Here is a 16,601-nt window from a genome sequence, read left to right on the forward strand (position 1 = left end):
ATGGCCAGACTGGAGGCAGGGACACAAGGTAGGAGGATAGTTCAGGAAAGACTTGATTGCTTTACATGTATAAACCATTTATTAATGAGTATATGATAAGTGAGATTTTCCCTGATCCTAAGATGGAAATAGTCTGCAGAAAACCTTCTGCACAGCAAAGGAAACAATCAACAGAGTGAAAAGACAACCTACAGAATGGGAGCAGATATTTGCAAACTATACATACAACAAGAGATTAATATCCAGAATGTACAAGGAACTCAAACAACTTCACAATAAAAAAACAAATAATCCAATTTGAAAATGGGCAAAGAAGCTGCACAGACATTTTTCAAAGGAAGACGTACAAATGTCTAAAGGTGCATGAAAAAATACTCAACATCAGTCAGCATCAAGGAAATGCAAGTCAAAACCACATTGAAATAGCATTTCACCCCAGCTGGACTGGCTATCATCAAAAAGACTGAGAATAACAATTGCTGGTGAGGATGTGAAGAAAGGGAAACTCTTCTACACTGTTGATGGGACTGTAAATTAGTACAGCCATTATGGAAAACAATATGGAGGTTTCTCAAACTAGTATGGATAGATCTACCATACAATCCAGCAATCCCACTTTTGGGTATATAACCAAAGGAATGGAAATCATCATGTAGAAGGGATGCCTGCACTCCCATGTTCATCACAGCTCTATTTACAATAGCCAAGATATGAAACCATCCTAAATCTTCATTGATGGATAACTGGATAATGGAAATGTGATATATATACACCATGGAATACTACTCAACCATAAAAAAGAATGTAATTCTGCCATTCACAACAACATGGATGAGCTTGAGAAAATTTTATGTTAAGTGAAATAAGTCAAGCACACAAAAAGAAATACTGCATGTCCTTACTCATAAGTGGAAGGGAGGGAGGGAGGGAGGGAGGAAGGAAGGAAGGAAGGAAGGAAGGAAGGAAGGAAGGAAGGAAGGAAGGAAGGAAGGAAGGAAGGAAGACCACAATGAAATGTTGAACTTTCAGAAGGAGAGAACAGACCTATGGTTGTTAGAGGTGGGAAAGGGGGAGTGGGATGTGGGGTTAGGGAGTAATTGGACAAGGGACACAAAGAATAGTTATGACTTGTAATGGTCAACATGCTAATAATAATGATTTGCTTACCACATATTGCGCATAAATACTGATAGTCAACTCTGTACCCCATAAGTATATATAATCAGTTATGTTTCAATTAAGAAATAAATTTAAAAAATTATCTGACATAAAAACAAAAAGTTTGAAAAGATTATTTACTATATCTGCTATCAGTGATGACTTTTAATTTCTCTCATCAGGAAAGGGCTTTTTTCATTGTAAACAAACCTCAGAAACACTCTAAACGTACAGTGGTAAGGACACAATATTAACTATTTTATAGTATAAACTAAGAGAGTTTTCCCTAAAATTAGAAAAATAGATTACCTTTTTAAATTCTAAAATGGGTAAAAATAAGTTTTAGATATATTAGTGGCCAACATTTCTAAAACTTGAAACATATGTTTTTCATTATCTATTTACTTGCTATACTCTTACACGCTATCCTTTATCATCAGATGTTAATATATTAAACTAAGGGAGTGTGTGTTTTCTTCAGTCTTTTCAATTACAGGGAGAAATTCATGGAACAAATTAGGGAAGAAGCTAAAGAAACCGAATGCAAGCTTCTCTACAGGACTTCAAAGCCATCGCCTCTGGCTGCAAGCGATTTTGGTCTTTGATAACTGGACTTTCAGTGTAATATTTCACTTGTTAAACTCACTTTCTTCCAGTTGGGAGTCTGATATAATGGAGTTATATCTTAATTGAAAGTATCCATTGCTATTCTCTTTCAAATACTACTTACTAATAATATTTTACAATTTCTAACAAGAGCAGTACAGTCTCAGTCTTGAAGTAGGTAATTCAGTCAAGTGCAGGAGTCTTTCTCTTTCATTTTACTCCCTTCCTGTTCCTGTCCTAAGTGGAGCCAACTCGATGATTCCCCTGTGCTTGGTGATTCAAGTTGAGGCATCAATATTCAGTTCCCTAGTCACTGGTAAATGTGGCCTTATTACAGTGCAGCAATCACACTGTTCATTTAGGATGAGCAAGCCATCTGACCCTAGAAATTAAGAGTTGGCAGGGGCTCCTTTAATATTTTTAAATACAGAATTACAGGATACTTTTGAAGTCTGTCCTGTCACTGTAAGAGAAAATATAGTTTCCTATATACCATATGGCTAAAAAAAAATCATTATTAAGTGTACCTTACTTATTGGTACCACAGACAAGCTATGAGAGAGCATTCCCATAAGAAGAAAGTATATACATAAGAATGTCTGTATCATTAAGGGGCTTGTAACTTTCAGTATTTCCATTTGGGCTTATTGACTACTATTTAATGCTACAGGTATTTACATACAGATCTGGATCTTGGGGTTTATACATCCCTGACTCTTGGCAGTTCAGTGTGACTCTTTTTGATTCATAAATCCTTTATGCAGTGAGGACCCCATAAAGATTTATAAGATAACCATGTCACCTATGGTCTTAGGTATGTCAACAGGACCATCATGCCACTGAGCTCTCTTCAGGACTTCATTCCAATGAATTAGGGATCTGGAGTAAAGGAATATATACCAGATCATAGTTAGTGAAAACAGTATGTTCAGGGATTCCCAGTAGCTTACCATATGCAGTGGATTTAATGTCCCCACCCCATGCCCCCAGAAGCTCAGTGAAGCTTGAATTGTGTCCCCCAAGTTTTATGTATTAGAAACTTAGCCCCTACTGTGACTGTTAGAGAATAGGAAATCCTATTACAGTAATTGAAAGGTGGAACCTTGAAGAGGTGATTGGATTATAGGACCATGCAGTAGTGAATGGGTTAAAAATGGTGGTCAGGGGTGTGGTTCTGAGGACTTTAAAAGGAGGGTGAATGAGGATGTTAGCCTCTCTCTCTGCCATTTCACAATGTGATACTCTGAGTCACTGTCGCCACCACCAATACCCTCACCAGATGTGTTCTCTGGACTTAGACTTCCTAGACTCTGAAACTATAAGCAATAAATTTTGTTTTCTTAAAAATCACCCAATTTCAAGTATTTTGTTAAAAGTGACAGAATTGGACTAACACAACAGCACTGGGAGTCATCTGGCAGGGCATCATTTGGACATAGCCTGGGTTCTCTTTTAGTGGAGGTACCACTATCCATGCATTCCTCACCTTTCATAGAGAAGTGTGACAAAGTAGTTTAGACTGTGGGTGTATATACAGGCTACTTTGTGCCATGCAATCTAGGGTAACTGCAGATATTTATAGGAGTGGCCTGGGAAAGCCACATTCCCTGGATCCACAGGGAAGTTTGATGTGATATTAAGGTCACTGCTGCTGAGGGAGGAAGCCATAGTTCTAAGGGAATCTGAGCTTGGAAGTCATACTTACAGTTGGGATGATATTTGACTAAAATTTAACAAATCTGTGCTTACTCATAGTATTTATTTCTCTGATTTTTAAAAAATATTAGTGGTGTTATTTAAAATTTTTTCAAAGATCATAAACAGGTGCACTGAACTTTTTGGAACCTGATATTTGCCTCTTTGCATATATAGACATTATTTTCCTGACTCCAGTCTTGGGCAGTTATTTCCTTCATCATCATTTAATGAAGATTATCCGTGGTTAAAAGATACATTTTGCATATTGCCATGGTTTGAGCATGTTGCCGTGGTTTAGACTTTCAAGCATGGTTTAGACTTTCACAGATTACCTTGCTATCATCTCTCTCTTATGGTTAAAAGATACATTTTGCATATTGCCATGGTTTGAGCATGTTGCCATGGTTTAGACTTTCAAGCATGGTTTAGACTTTCACAGATTACCTTGCTATCATCTCTCTCTTTCCAGTTTAGAGATAATTTTTCTTGAAAGTTAAAAAAAAAATAGTGAAGTCTTATCTTGTTTCTGTAATCCAACTTGATACCCCATCCTTTCCAAGCACACAATTCCTGCAAGTGCCAGGGCTGGGACTTGAATTCAAGACTCTGTCTCTAATGCCAAGGCTACTAACTACTCCCTATATTTCTATCTGTCCCATGAGTCTATAATTTTATAATACTCAGTTTGTAAAAAAAAATAAATAAATAAACAGACAAATAAAATAGAAATATTTTCTTCATTGAGATTCTCATTTATTTTCTAAGAAGCAGTGTTTCAACTTAACAAAACCAGAAGAAAAAATATACTCAATCTGAAAAATAATTAATTGCTTAAATTTTGTTTCAAAGCCCAAATATGTCTCCATTAAGTTGGAAGTAGCCTAAATAATCCTGCAGAAATATAATATGTAAAAATCAAAATTATAAATTATAGAGCTATGGTTTTTACAAGACACAAAATTAATCTTTCTTTTGCCATCTCTCCACTAGCTTTTCAGTTGCAATATTTAGCAATTCTTTATAGAACTACAGAGTTGGGGGTCAGGCTTTTTTTGGTGTGAGATAGCCACTAGTTTATCAAACATCTTATAAATATATAAATATATATTCCATATAGAGTTCTTCATCTGAGTCTTAGGAGGCAAGGCAGAAAAAAAATGACAAAATAAAGGATGTGGATCTAATTAGTATCTAATCTAATGATATATTTGCCCAGTGAGTCCCTGCACTTGTACTCCCAACCCAGTCTCTCTTTTTCCCAGAATGACCCTCATCTTCTGGAGACATTTGCACAAGGTGACCTGGTTTGGGTAAAGAGAAGCAAACTTTTTAGGCTGCCTAACTCTTTATCGAGACTTGTGGAGGGTTAGTAATCTTGATTCTTATTTGATTTTTAGAATAGGGTTTTTAGGTAAATACATATATGGGGCAAAAGTCCTTGAGTAGGAGACCATAGTCTACAGATAGAGGGTGAAAGCCCATCTAATCAACTCTAATCACTGCTTAGGTATGGGATTGTATACTTTAATGATTTTAGAGCTAACAGGTGGTTGTCATACCGATCGTGTTAAGAGATTTTAAGAATTGCTGAAGGGAAAGATGTGAAAAACAGTATTTGGTAGGGGCAAGCTGTCTGTTGGGGGAAACTTTAGAGATAATTATACTTAGATTTTTATCATAAGAATGTAACTTTTGCTTAAGGAGAGGTTATACTTTAGATAATGAGCCAATTTGACCAACGTAGCTTTTTCACTAATTGTCCTTTGGAATGTCACATTGTTAATTTTACTGATGTCACTAGTTTCCATTGTTTAAGTATACTTAGCCATAGATAACTTTGTAACACTGCCCATGTCTTTGTGTCCTTTTGTAATGATTGAATCAACTGAATTTTCTTGTGAAACTTCCTTGTCTTTACAATAAAAAAAACAGAAGCTATATTTGAATGGCTCTGCACTCAGTTTTCTCCTTCTAACAGAGAAGTTGCTGGGGTTCAGACCCTTTGGGCTTCTCATCACGTTCATGGTGCTTTGAGTAATCCTTTTTTGCATCTCAGTTACACAGAGAGAAGTGTAATACAGACTAAAGGCAGAATCAGATGACTTACAAGGGACCAGCCCCAAATCTGTTCATGTAACTCAATAAACTGTACTTCACATCAGCACATGAAGCTATATGAAACATATTTAACTCTGTTTTATGACCAATTTTATTACATTGAGAGTCTTTCAGAATGTTAGAAACAATGTTCTCTCCAGGAGAAAGGCTCTGATTGGCCCCCTGCAGTCCTAGAAGGCCATTATGGATACTGGAATTTGTGTGTTCAAGTCATTATCATTCTCATGAATCCTCTATTTCAACTTGTGTATACACACAGTAAAATGATGGTTTCTATTACTGTCCTGATCCTAAGGCAAAAATGGGCAATAAATTAGATCCAATTATCTAAAGTGTCTATAAAATTGTAGTGCGGTTTTATTAAATTAAAGATAGTTATCAAAATTGTTCCAGTTTCTCAGAGTTAGACATCTGAGAAAACTATAGAGCAGAGGAAACTGCATACCTAATCATAAAAACTGTACATTTTAATTTAATTTAACATTTATCTAATCATATAAAATTGACTCAGTGTGCAGCCTTGGACTTTGCTTTTTTGAATCTCTGTTTACTCATCTGTAAAATGTTACAAATGTACCATGTCACCTACAAATTCCTTATCCCAAAGACCCTTTCATTCTAATATGGAATTGTTCCTCAGTTGACATAGAACATTTAATTCTTATTAGAAGAATTTTGTTAAAATGTATTTCCTAAACATGGATGAATTTGATGTTCAAAACTTGTCAGCTTATCAAAAATATTAAATGCTGAGAGACTAATAATTTTTCAAGTAAGTGTGACAGTTCAGGATAAAGGAGAAAATATTTGTGAAGTTCACTTTTATGTTATTTTTTAAATTGTGTCAATGCAATGATTTTTTTTTAATTAAGAGCATTTGGATATTTAGACATCAAAAAGAGCTGCTTGAAATACTGAACACTGTATTATTAAAGCTCACAAGCTGAGGTTTGCTGACAAGAGGAATGATCATAAAACATAACCTTTCATTTTATCAGAGAAAGTTATGCCTGCCCAAGATTTGAAGACCAACATCCATAAAATGGTTTCACACAAGTGACATCCTATTCAAAACAGCTGTCTGCAAGGAAAATAAATGGGATTTAATCTGCCATAAAATGAATTGCACAATTTATTTTTCTTGAGGAAGTCATGCCTTTGTGACATTGGTGAGCTATAACAATTTTACTTTTCGAAGAAGCATCTCCTTCTGTGCCAAACACATATTAATTCAACAATGTAGAATTTTCCTCCAGAAAAAGTAACTAAAAACCTAGGTCGGTTTATCCACCACCTGATAACTTTCTCTATCTTTAAAATACTCATTTAAAACATGACCCCAGAATAAATTTCCAATCCAGAGATAGATTTTAAGACACTTGGTTATTAAGGGTGAAATATATAAAATTGTCAAAGTGAGCCATTAATGTCCTACAAATAATGGAATTTCCTATGCTTCAACTTATTTAAGAAGAGAACAAAACTGCAAAAGAATAAAATGTTAGTCAGAAAAATGGCAGTTAGATGAAATTTATCATCTGTTCAAAATGAAATGTTTAAAAAAACCTTAAAAGCTACTTATAGGGCAAATATAAATATTCATAACCCCCAAATTGACTAAGAAGTCAGAAAACTTTTCCATATGGACATTTTAAAGACAATAGAGTTATGGTTATGTTTTGTTTATTCCACTCATTTAAGTACACAGAATACTACATAAATGACAAAGGAAAAGAAAGCAATGATAACAAAAATTTTCAATTGCAGAATCTGCTCTAGCATTAATACTGTATGTGATTTATAGTCCCATATGGGCTAGACAATGGAACTTACGCTGTGCCTCTCCATTCTATGACTTTATTTTATCACATATTTTCTGAAGTATTTATATTTCTGCTTAAAATTATCCTAGATGTGTTTCATTTTGATGATGACATTCTCTCAAATAACCTATATTAGAACAGTTTTTAATGCATTTTTTTAATCGAAGCATAATTGATTCTACATCTTTATGGGGTACAGTGTTGACTATCAGTACAGTATGTGATGATCAAATTAATATTATTAGCATGTTCATCATTACAAATACTAACTATTCTTTGTGTCCGTTACCCAATTACTCCCTAAGCCCCCTCCCTTAGAACATTTTTAACAGTTTTTTAAAAAAATTAGCTGCATAAAAAAAGTCTATTTGTATGGCAGTTTCAATGAATGTATATATGTAAATTAAATGTCAATTTTAAAATAACTAAAAATAAAAATAATTTCAGCTGTGATATAATATTATTTTTTAGGACAGAAAAATATAATCTCCATAAGAAACTCTTGCAGTGTTCTGACTACCAGTGTCAGCATTTTAAAGACTAATCCATAATGTAATTCATTAAGAAAAACATATACCTTTATAGTATCTCGACATCCTTTATCCTAATCTATAAGATGACCACATACTTAAAATAGGTTTCTACTAGTATAACTAAAGCATTGTAGTAGCAATCATGAGGATTGTAAATATGTGTGCAACCCTCAGTAACATTCTTGAAAACTTGAGAGATTATCACATTTGAACTTTGGAAGAAAAAGACAACAAAATTTTACTCCAAACATGGGCAAAGGTAAGGCTAAACAAGCGTATATAAAACTCTCATTACTTTTGTCAGATAAACTCTTTGGTTTATGGAGACATCTACATCATGTGAGATTAAATTTTTAATTTAAAAGTAGGAGGGAGAGAGACCCCAAAAGTGTTTGTTTCCTGAGATAGATTCCACTCAAAGCAGATTCTGCCACTGATGAGCAATACGCACATTTTATGAATGCAAAAAAGTTTTTATGAGTTGATTTTACATTTTGTAACTTCCCAAACTTTTACTTGCATATTGCAGGTTGATTTGCCTTTGACCTTGAGAGCACGTTACTGTTCATAATTATGACCATAGAAAATAGTACCACTCAATGCCCCAGATTCTCTTACAACCTCAATGTCAAACTAACTGGTAAACAGAACCGTTTTATTAAAACTATCTGTACATTTCATCATTATGTAACATGATATGCAAGCATCATCAGAAATCAGAATAGTTTTCTTTCAATTCTTTGGCAGATAATGCTGAATTTCTGAACAGAAGAGTATCCAGTTGTATTTTATATCATATTCTTCATTCCTGATACTTATTAGTATTTAATTTGATATTGTATTTTGATTTTAAAATTCAATTATACTCAAAATTTTAAATATGAATATTAAATATAAACAAATCCAAGATTTATTTAGAGTGACTATTTCTCAATAAATCGGAGACATAAAAACTGCCTGTCTCATAGTCTAGTGGGGTATCTGATGGAATACCAGCACTAAAACATTTTTGTCAACTGTCAACTCAGAATCTTTATATGCACTTTAGTGTTAGCATTTTATAATATAAAATAGAAATGCACTACCATACTTCATCTATTTTACAACCTTTTCAAACTGATGGTATCTTTCAACTTTGAATAGTTGTAAAACTTGACCTAACTGATTTGTCTGCTTATGGAAACTTTCCTTAATGTAAGCTTGAAAACTATTTGCATAAAATAGAAATTGAATTTAACATTTCTGAAATATTTAAAAAATACCCCTGCTATCGTAAAGCTTTCTAAACACTTTTAGCCATATAAAGAGAGTGGAATTTCTTATTTAATATGTATCTTTATAGAAATTGCCTTGCTATTGCCTTATATGTTCTTTTTTCTCTTTCTGAGCTTGACATGAAAAATTACTGAATGATTCCAAAACAAAATAGATCTACAAAATGTTGGAAGACATTATTTTTAGAACAAAAAAGGAAAATTGGCAAGGAAAGGTGGGATGGCATTAAATTGAAATTAAACAAAATGCTATAGAATGAGTTCATAAGAAGGCAAAGCAAATGTCTATGAATTTGTGAAAATGCTAAGATCTATGAAAGAAAAGTAACAATAAATGTTACATAAAATAATGTAGAGGTTCTTTGCCAACTTATAAATCCAGTATTAATTACACACTAACAGATAAATGAATATCAAAATTTATTTAATAATAGCATGTATAAGCAACAAGAGATTATTTTGAAGTTATTTTATATATGCATCCATATTAGTCATTGGAGCTTGAGCCCCAATTTTGGAACACATGATGGTGATTTTCAAACTTTAATTCATATAAAAGTACAAATAGATTTTGTTGAAATGAAGCATCTGATTCACCTGAATGAGGCCTGAGATTCTGCTTTTCTATGAAGCTTCAAGATGATGCTAATTCTGCTGGTCCACAGACCACACATTGAGTAGCAAGGGTCTATGCTACATGAGGAAAATTAAACTGGCATTCTTTAGTTTCTGGCATTGCTGGCTTTGGAGGAAAGTTTCAAGTCTCTGGTTTTCTCTCCAACTAGTGCATGGAAAATATTTTTTTCTGGCCAGGAAGTTTGAAATAAGCAGAGGCAAGAATGAGTGTGTGTGTGTGTGAGTGTGTGTGTGTGTGTGTGTGTACCCAGATGCGTAGTAGTACCCCCATACTCACATCGAGGGAAGTGTGTCAGCAACTCTCCTGTGACTATCCTCAATTTGGACTTGCATTCATCTAAGCATACAAGTTTAGAGAAATGTCAGGTTCAAATATACCCTATCTCTGAGGTTAAGCCCCAGCTTATTTCACACATTTCAACATTTTCCATGTGGATGCCGTTAAGGTTGCCTGGAATTTGGAGATAAGCCCAGGATTAGCCCTGCTTTAAAATCATCATGAAACCTTGTTATAGGACTCAAGTTAAGTTGTTAAATGTATTTCTGAGAGCTTATTGGGGGAAGCAATTGTCACATTCACTAACTTTGGTAAGCTCCAGATAGCAAAAACATCATGGTTTTCTTGAAAACTTACCTGCAGGCCTGTACTTCCATGTTTTAATAGATGGTATGTTTATGTTCTGAGGCTAAAAAAACATTCTGTTCAACTAAACTTGCCTTAGGAAAAATACCTAAACCGAGAACTGCTGGGTGGGATATTCACTGTCTTTTTAAAGAGCATTTTGAGAACTGGTCAAACCTATTCAAGCATATTTTAAAAAATCATTTGGTAATGATTTATAACTATTCGATAATTATAAAATATTCTAGTATTTTTCTTGCTTCTTGCTTTGAAACCAACCCACTATTACAGAATTTTCCAAGTGCTGTAATATTTACATTTGTTGGAAATAGGCATTCCCAATGATGTTATACTTGTGCTAATAACATAGCTAAAACATTGGCTTTCCTTTTTTTTTTTCTTTGGTCATGTGTAGTTATTGTTATTGTATTGACCTGGAGGATGTAAAATATAGGGCAGTAATATTGGATTAAGTCTTGTCAACTTTTTATTGTCTTTGGCCAAAGGATATTGCAGAATATCTAGCAGAGATATAATGAAAAATGTTAAGTTGCATATTGAACAGAACTGGGATTAGAACATATTTCTGAAAATAAATTTAAAGTGTATGACTTCAGAAATAGTTTTCTAAAGGAAACCAACAGATTCCTTATATCTTCCTGTACTTTAAAATTTGTCTAGCCTATTTAATCAGATTTTTAAAGAGTTGGAGAAAAGGACTCTACACGCTGTAAGGTTATTATTTCTGGGATCGTCCAAAAAAAGTATAAATTAATGATAGGTTTTGACAGTATAACTATAGATATATCAGAATAAAAAGGAGCAAAAAACAGTTTCCTTATCTTAGAGGTCCTATTAAATAAGAGATGCCTTTGGATATCCTTCCTCTCATGCAGTAGTGAAAATAATCTTGAAAAGGATTCACATAAACTCTCAAGGCCACTCAGATTATTTAGGTAGATAACATTTTTTTTACAAATTAAATTCTTAGAATTTTACTTTACTTCAATATTTGTAGTAGCCTATTGGTCATATTGGAGGTTTTTTTTTTTTTTTTTTTTTTTATTTATTTTTTTTCTTTTGTGACTGGCTGGTATGTGGATCCAAATCTTCAAACTTTGGAGATTTTTTAATGTTAAATTGGTTCTAATTTTTCCAATATGTTATGAAATACCATGATTAGTCTTCACATTTCCTAAAAATGACTTATTCTGTTGGTTCCAAAAATAAACAAACATACAGAATAAATAAATAATAACTATGTAGATGATTAAATTGAGAGAATCTCCTCAAAGATGTATGGAGACTATTTATATTATAATAGTAGGGGAGCATTTGGTGAGTAGAAATCAATAGCTGAGAACAATTACTCTTCTGTATAGTGTACAATTCACTCAACTCTCCATGGTGAACCTCCATCATAACTTCTCCAGGAGGAGGCACGATCATTCTCCTCATTTTGATAAAAAGTCTCAGACTCAGAGGAGTTAGTTACCTAATGTCATACAGTAAATAGCTGGTGTTGGGATTCTCACCTGTGTTCATTATGTTAATTCTTTGTATTTCCCATAATTCAGAAAATGAGAATGATGCTAATTTGGTCCAACCAAACCCTAGTATATACTACACCAATTAATATTATCAGATGAGATTTTATAATCCAAAACAAAAATTTGGAAGAATGGTCTTTCTTATTTTATATAACTTTAAAATTATGATGTGTTATTTTTTTATCAGTTATTTCTTTCAAAATTTACTTTTGCATTTGATTATAAAATCATACTTTCAACTTTATGGTTCATAGGAATAGACTATCTAAACGAAAGCTTTACCTAAGCATTAAAATAATTATTATCCTTACATTATGTTCCCAAGTAATCCTTTTTCTGTTCTTTTTTTTTAACTTCACTAGTAGTAATTAAATTTGACAGCCTACTTCTTACTTCCCAAGTAACATTATATTCAGAAAGATAGTCCATCAAAGTTTCTACTGTACCAAAAATGATAGTGATTTGAAGCCAACAAAATGTAGGTGCCATTATTTTCTTCCTATTTAAAGACTTTCTATTGAAAAATACTTCTGAAAAATGTTCACCAAGAAACACTCTACAAACGACAATTTTCTGCTACCAAGTATTTCTTACTATGTTACCCCCCCGGGTCAAAATTCTGCTAAAATAAATAGTTTACCAAGACGAAGTTAATTATCTAGAAAATTGTCCAAAGATACACTGTCTTATTTCTCCCCTTACCAGTCAACTTGGTGATTTGCAGACCATTCGCTTGGTGATTTGCAGCCACAGATCTTAATCTGCCTTTTTACTTTTTAGAACCAAAGTTTTAGCTTTTTAAACACATTAAATGCCTATTTTTAGTCTGAAGTAATGACTATTTTGAAAGAAGTAGACTCAATTAGAATCAAAAGAAATAAATGTGCTATTGAATTTTTTTTTTTTTTAAATCTCTGAAAATTTCAGTTTTAGATACTGGTTCTTAATTCATAGGAAGTATTTAATGCATACCCGCCTAAGCAACACAAGGCAAAAAGCTCTCTGAAATTAAACCAAGTTGTTAGTTTACATTTTAATAGCATAGTGTTGAACAACCTCATTTTTGTCACATACACTCCAACACATATTGATAATAGCCAAACCCTGAATGAGTATTTAAAATGTAAAATGAATCAACGACGAATGATGATTAGAACACCATTAGAAAAACAAACAAAAAACTCAAAATTAACACACCAAGCAGTCTGATTTTTATGAAATTTTTAAATACTATAAAAAATGACATTTTTGCTGCAAATTAAATTTCCCGAACATCGATTAACCCATATGGTCTCAAGATATATTCTTTTTATTTTACTATCGTTCTTTCTTGCAGATATACAGCTTAAATGAAGTTCCTTCATGTAATGAAATATAATGGAGAAAATTATACTCTCAAATCGTTGAGTATCATTAGAAAGATTTCCCCCTCTCCACTTGTACAAGTTAAGAAAGAGGGACTGTACTTTTCCTGTAGTATTAACAACCCCCATATTTACACTAAATATGACTTATGAAGTCCCACCCTCAGGAGATGTTCTGTAACTTTATTCCACTGTCTTATAAACCAAATTGTTTTATCAGAGGGGTAAAAATACTAAAACTTATGTTAAATTTTCTAATACATTGTTACAACACATTCTGTTATTGTTCAGATATGATAAAACAGCTAGAATTGCCAGGAAAAACTACGTATTTGTGTCTCTTATAATTTCTAATATTTATGAAGTAACAAAAGCACAGCCTGGAAACTGCATCATACCGGTAAATATTAGAGTAGATATACTTTTCAGAAGCAGAAACAGATTTTATATTTGTACCCGAATATTTCACCATTCACGTGTACTTACAATAATATGTTTTGCAGTGTTTGTTTGTGAAGCTGAAAGTAGAATTTGAGGCATTTTGCCAACACTTGTCTAATTTACAACAAAAACGTAATATAATTTTCTTATAGTTCCCCAAATGACACCAATAGCTTCTCATTAAGTTTCATTTGCATTTTTCTAACATTTTATAAAATCACAACATACATAAAACTTCATAATCACCTGTCAGATGGAATCAGAAAGAAACTCTCACTATCTGCCTTTTTTAAAGAGCCCTTAATGATTATGTGGGTGATAACAGAATCAAATAAAATGTTATCAGCTGTATCTTACCTCTTTCACTGAAGTCATCTACTAGAATGATTTCCGCTACCAGACTCTCTGGGGTTCGGTTGATTATACTATGTATGGTCCTCAGGAGTGAAGTCCAACCTTCATTATGAAATGGGATGATGATGCTGGTGTTTGGGAGCCTTTCCAGGTACATCTTGTGCTTACAGCTGGAGATGATAGAAGAAAAGAAATCTATGTCAAATGCAAAACTGGAGTGTACCTTATACTGTTATTTATTCCTTATGTTAACAGACTGTGAATATATGACTTTGGCTAATACTTTCCCAACCATAGCCTGTACATCATAATAGTTATTCTACTTATTCAGAGAATTCATTAATGATCCCCTTTCACACTTACTGTTAATGAAATAATTATTTGATTCTTTTTTGTATCATGTGCTCAAATCCGTCAGTAGGTTGAAACGTTGTGCTCTTGTTAATGCACATGTTTTCTATTGTCATATAATAGAAATAAGGATAAATGATATGCATTAAAATGGTTTTTATTAAGGTTTAGATAGGTTTCCTGAAGAGTTTTGAAAATTTGACCTTTGTAATAATTATGCTTTATTAGTCAGTTTTGATTATAGAATGTTTCAATGGCTGGACAGTATTTAAGGCTCTAAGAGGAAAAAACTCACAGCATTTCAATGGAATAAATAAAGATTTAATTAGAAACAATCATTAACTGAATACAACCACACAGTAAATCACATTAAATTTAAACCAAGAGATTATCACATTCCTAATAGAAACTATAAAAAGAAATCTCAAGTTGATTTTTTTCATTGTAAAACAATCTGCAAAGTCAAACAGAAAGTGACTTTTTATCTTGCTCTTTTATCAATTATTTAATATAAGAATTTTATTTTTAACAATATTTATCAAACGTGTAGATTTTGGTATTTCAAACACAGTGAAGAGTTGAAAAAACCATCAAAATGATGCTATGATATGGGCATGAAAGTGCTGTAAAAAACATGAAATTCATTTTAGGATAACTTAAATGGCCCAAAAAATAATAATATAAAACAGATCTATGAGTCATTTCCAAAGGATTGTAGTGAGATGCTATATAATGATGCTATATAATGTACAGATCCAGAAAATAGTGTTAATGTCACTCAGCACACCTTGTCATAATTACATAGGGTCATCCATTCTTCTGAACAAAGCCAATGACCCAAGATAACTGTGCTTCCAATATATCGATATTCAGGATATTTGCACCTACTATACAAGCCATCATACCTCATAATGCTCTGGGAATGCAAGTGATATTCCTAAGAAGGCAAATTATGTTTTAAACATTGGAACGAGATATCATACATATCAGTTGTTTGTTCATTTAATAAGAATTGTATTCAGAATAATATCCCATAAACAATCAATAGGCTGATGACTAAAAATATGTTTAACGGTCATGTACAATCCAGTCAGAAAAAAGTCATAGGGACACTGTGGTGAAGGGCACATTGAGGGTTTCCAGGACTGAGGGTGAAGATAATCGTTCTATCTCAAACATGTTACCATTGAGGTGTACAAATGACATTCAGTTGGAACATAGCATTTATCTACATACTATACACCGCCCTCTCTCTCTCTTATCTGTGTGTGTGTGTGTGTGTGTGTGTGTGTGTGTGTGTGTGTGTAACTCAAGGTAAAGATCTTTTTTGCTGGAGGAAGAGGCTCATGAGTGATAGGCTCTAACAGATGATACCAACGCACCACCAATATTCCCTTAGCACTCACCAGCCCAGGACAAGCCAGGGTCCTATTACAAGTATCTGTAGATAGCCCACTGAGTGCTTTCTCTCATCTTTGCACAAGGGCCGGATCAGAAGTTCTGGGGGAAAATCAATGCCCCTGGAGGAAGTCTCAACCAATGAAGAATGGAAGTTAGAGAACAAACAGACTCATGCTGGGATAACTCTGAGGTATGTTCTGTACCGTCTCCCGGAGTTCCCAGCAGGATTCAGCCTCAGTTGCCCATGGGGATAAGCAGCTTGACAGTGTACCTTGTACTGGCTACTCTCTCTTTCTTATCTTACCTCTTTACACTCTCCCCCTGCCTTCTGGTACTTTCTGTGATTACTTTCCCAAAACAATTGTAGTCAAATTTTTTTCTCAGGATCTGCTTCTTAGTGGTACCAATCTTAGATATGGTCATATAAATTATACTGTACTTGGCAAGAACAGCCTCTTGATTACAAACTGATGGTCAATATCCTGTAAGCAACACTCTGGTTTTTGTTGAGTTATGAAGCTTTCAGTTTGTTACCCCTGAAAATACTTTAAAATAAGTTTTTAAAAAAAAATTGTCTTGCATGTATTTCATTACTTTTTCTAACTTTTTTTTCCCCGTTTTTGTCTTTTTTTCGTGACCAGTAACGGGATCACAACCCTCAGTGTCGCGCCC

The 16,601-nt window shown here is 33.4% G+C and overlaps 1 protein-coding gene across 1 annotated transcript in view; it reads right to left on the minus strand.

The window, feature by feature from the left end:
- Window positions 1-14,130: 14,130 nt before the first annotated feature.
- LOC103598368 (polypeptide N-acetylgalactosaminyltransferase-like 6) overlaps window positions 14,131-16,601 on the minus strand; it is a gene marked incomplete at its 5' end in the record, with an annotated part of 101,945 nt that continues 99,474 nt past the window's right edge. The window contains one exon of the mRNA XM_008582358.1: window positions 14,131-14,347. Within this exon, the coding sequence (XP_008580580.1) occupies window positions 14,131-14,347 (217 nt within the window). The remainder of the gene's footprint in view (window positions 14,348-16,601) is intronic.

The sequence above is a fragment of the Galeopterus variegatus genome, unplaced genomic scaffold, assembly GCF_000696425.1.
Source record: "Galeopterus variegatus unplaced genomic scaffold, G_variegatus-3.0.2 Scaffold2589, whole genome shotgun sequence".
NCBI classification, from domain to species: domain Eukaryota; kingdom Metazoa; phylum Chordata; class Mammalia; order Dermoptera; family Cynocephalidae; genus Galeopterus; species Galeopterus variegatus.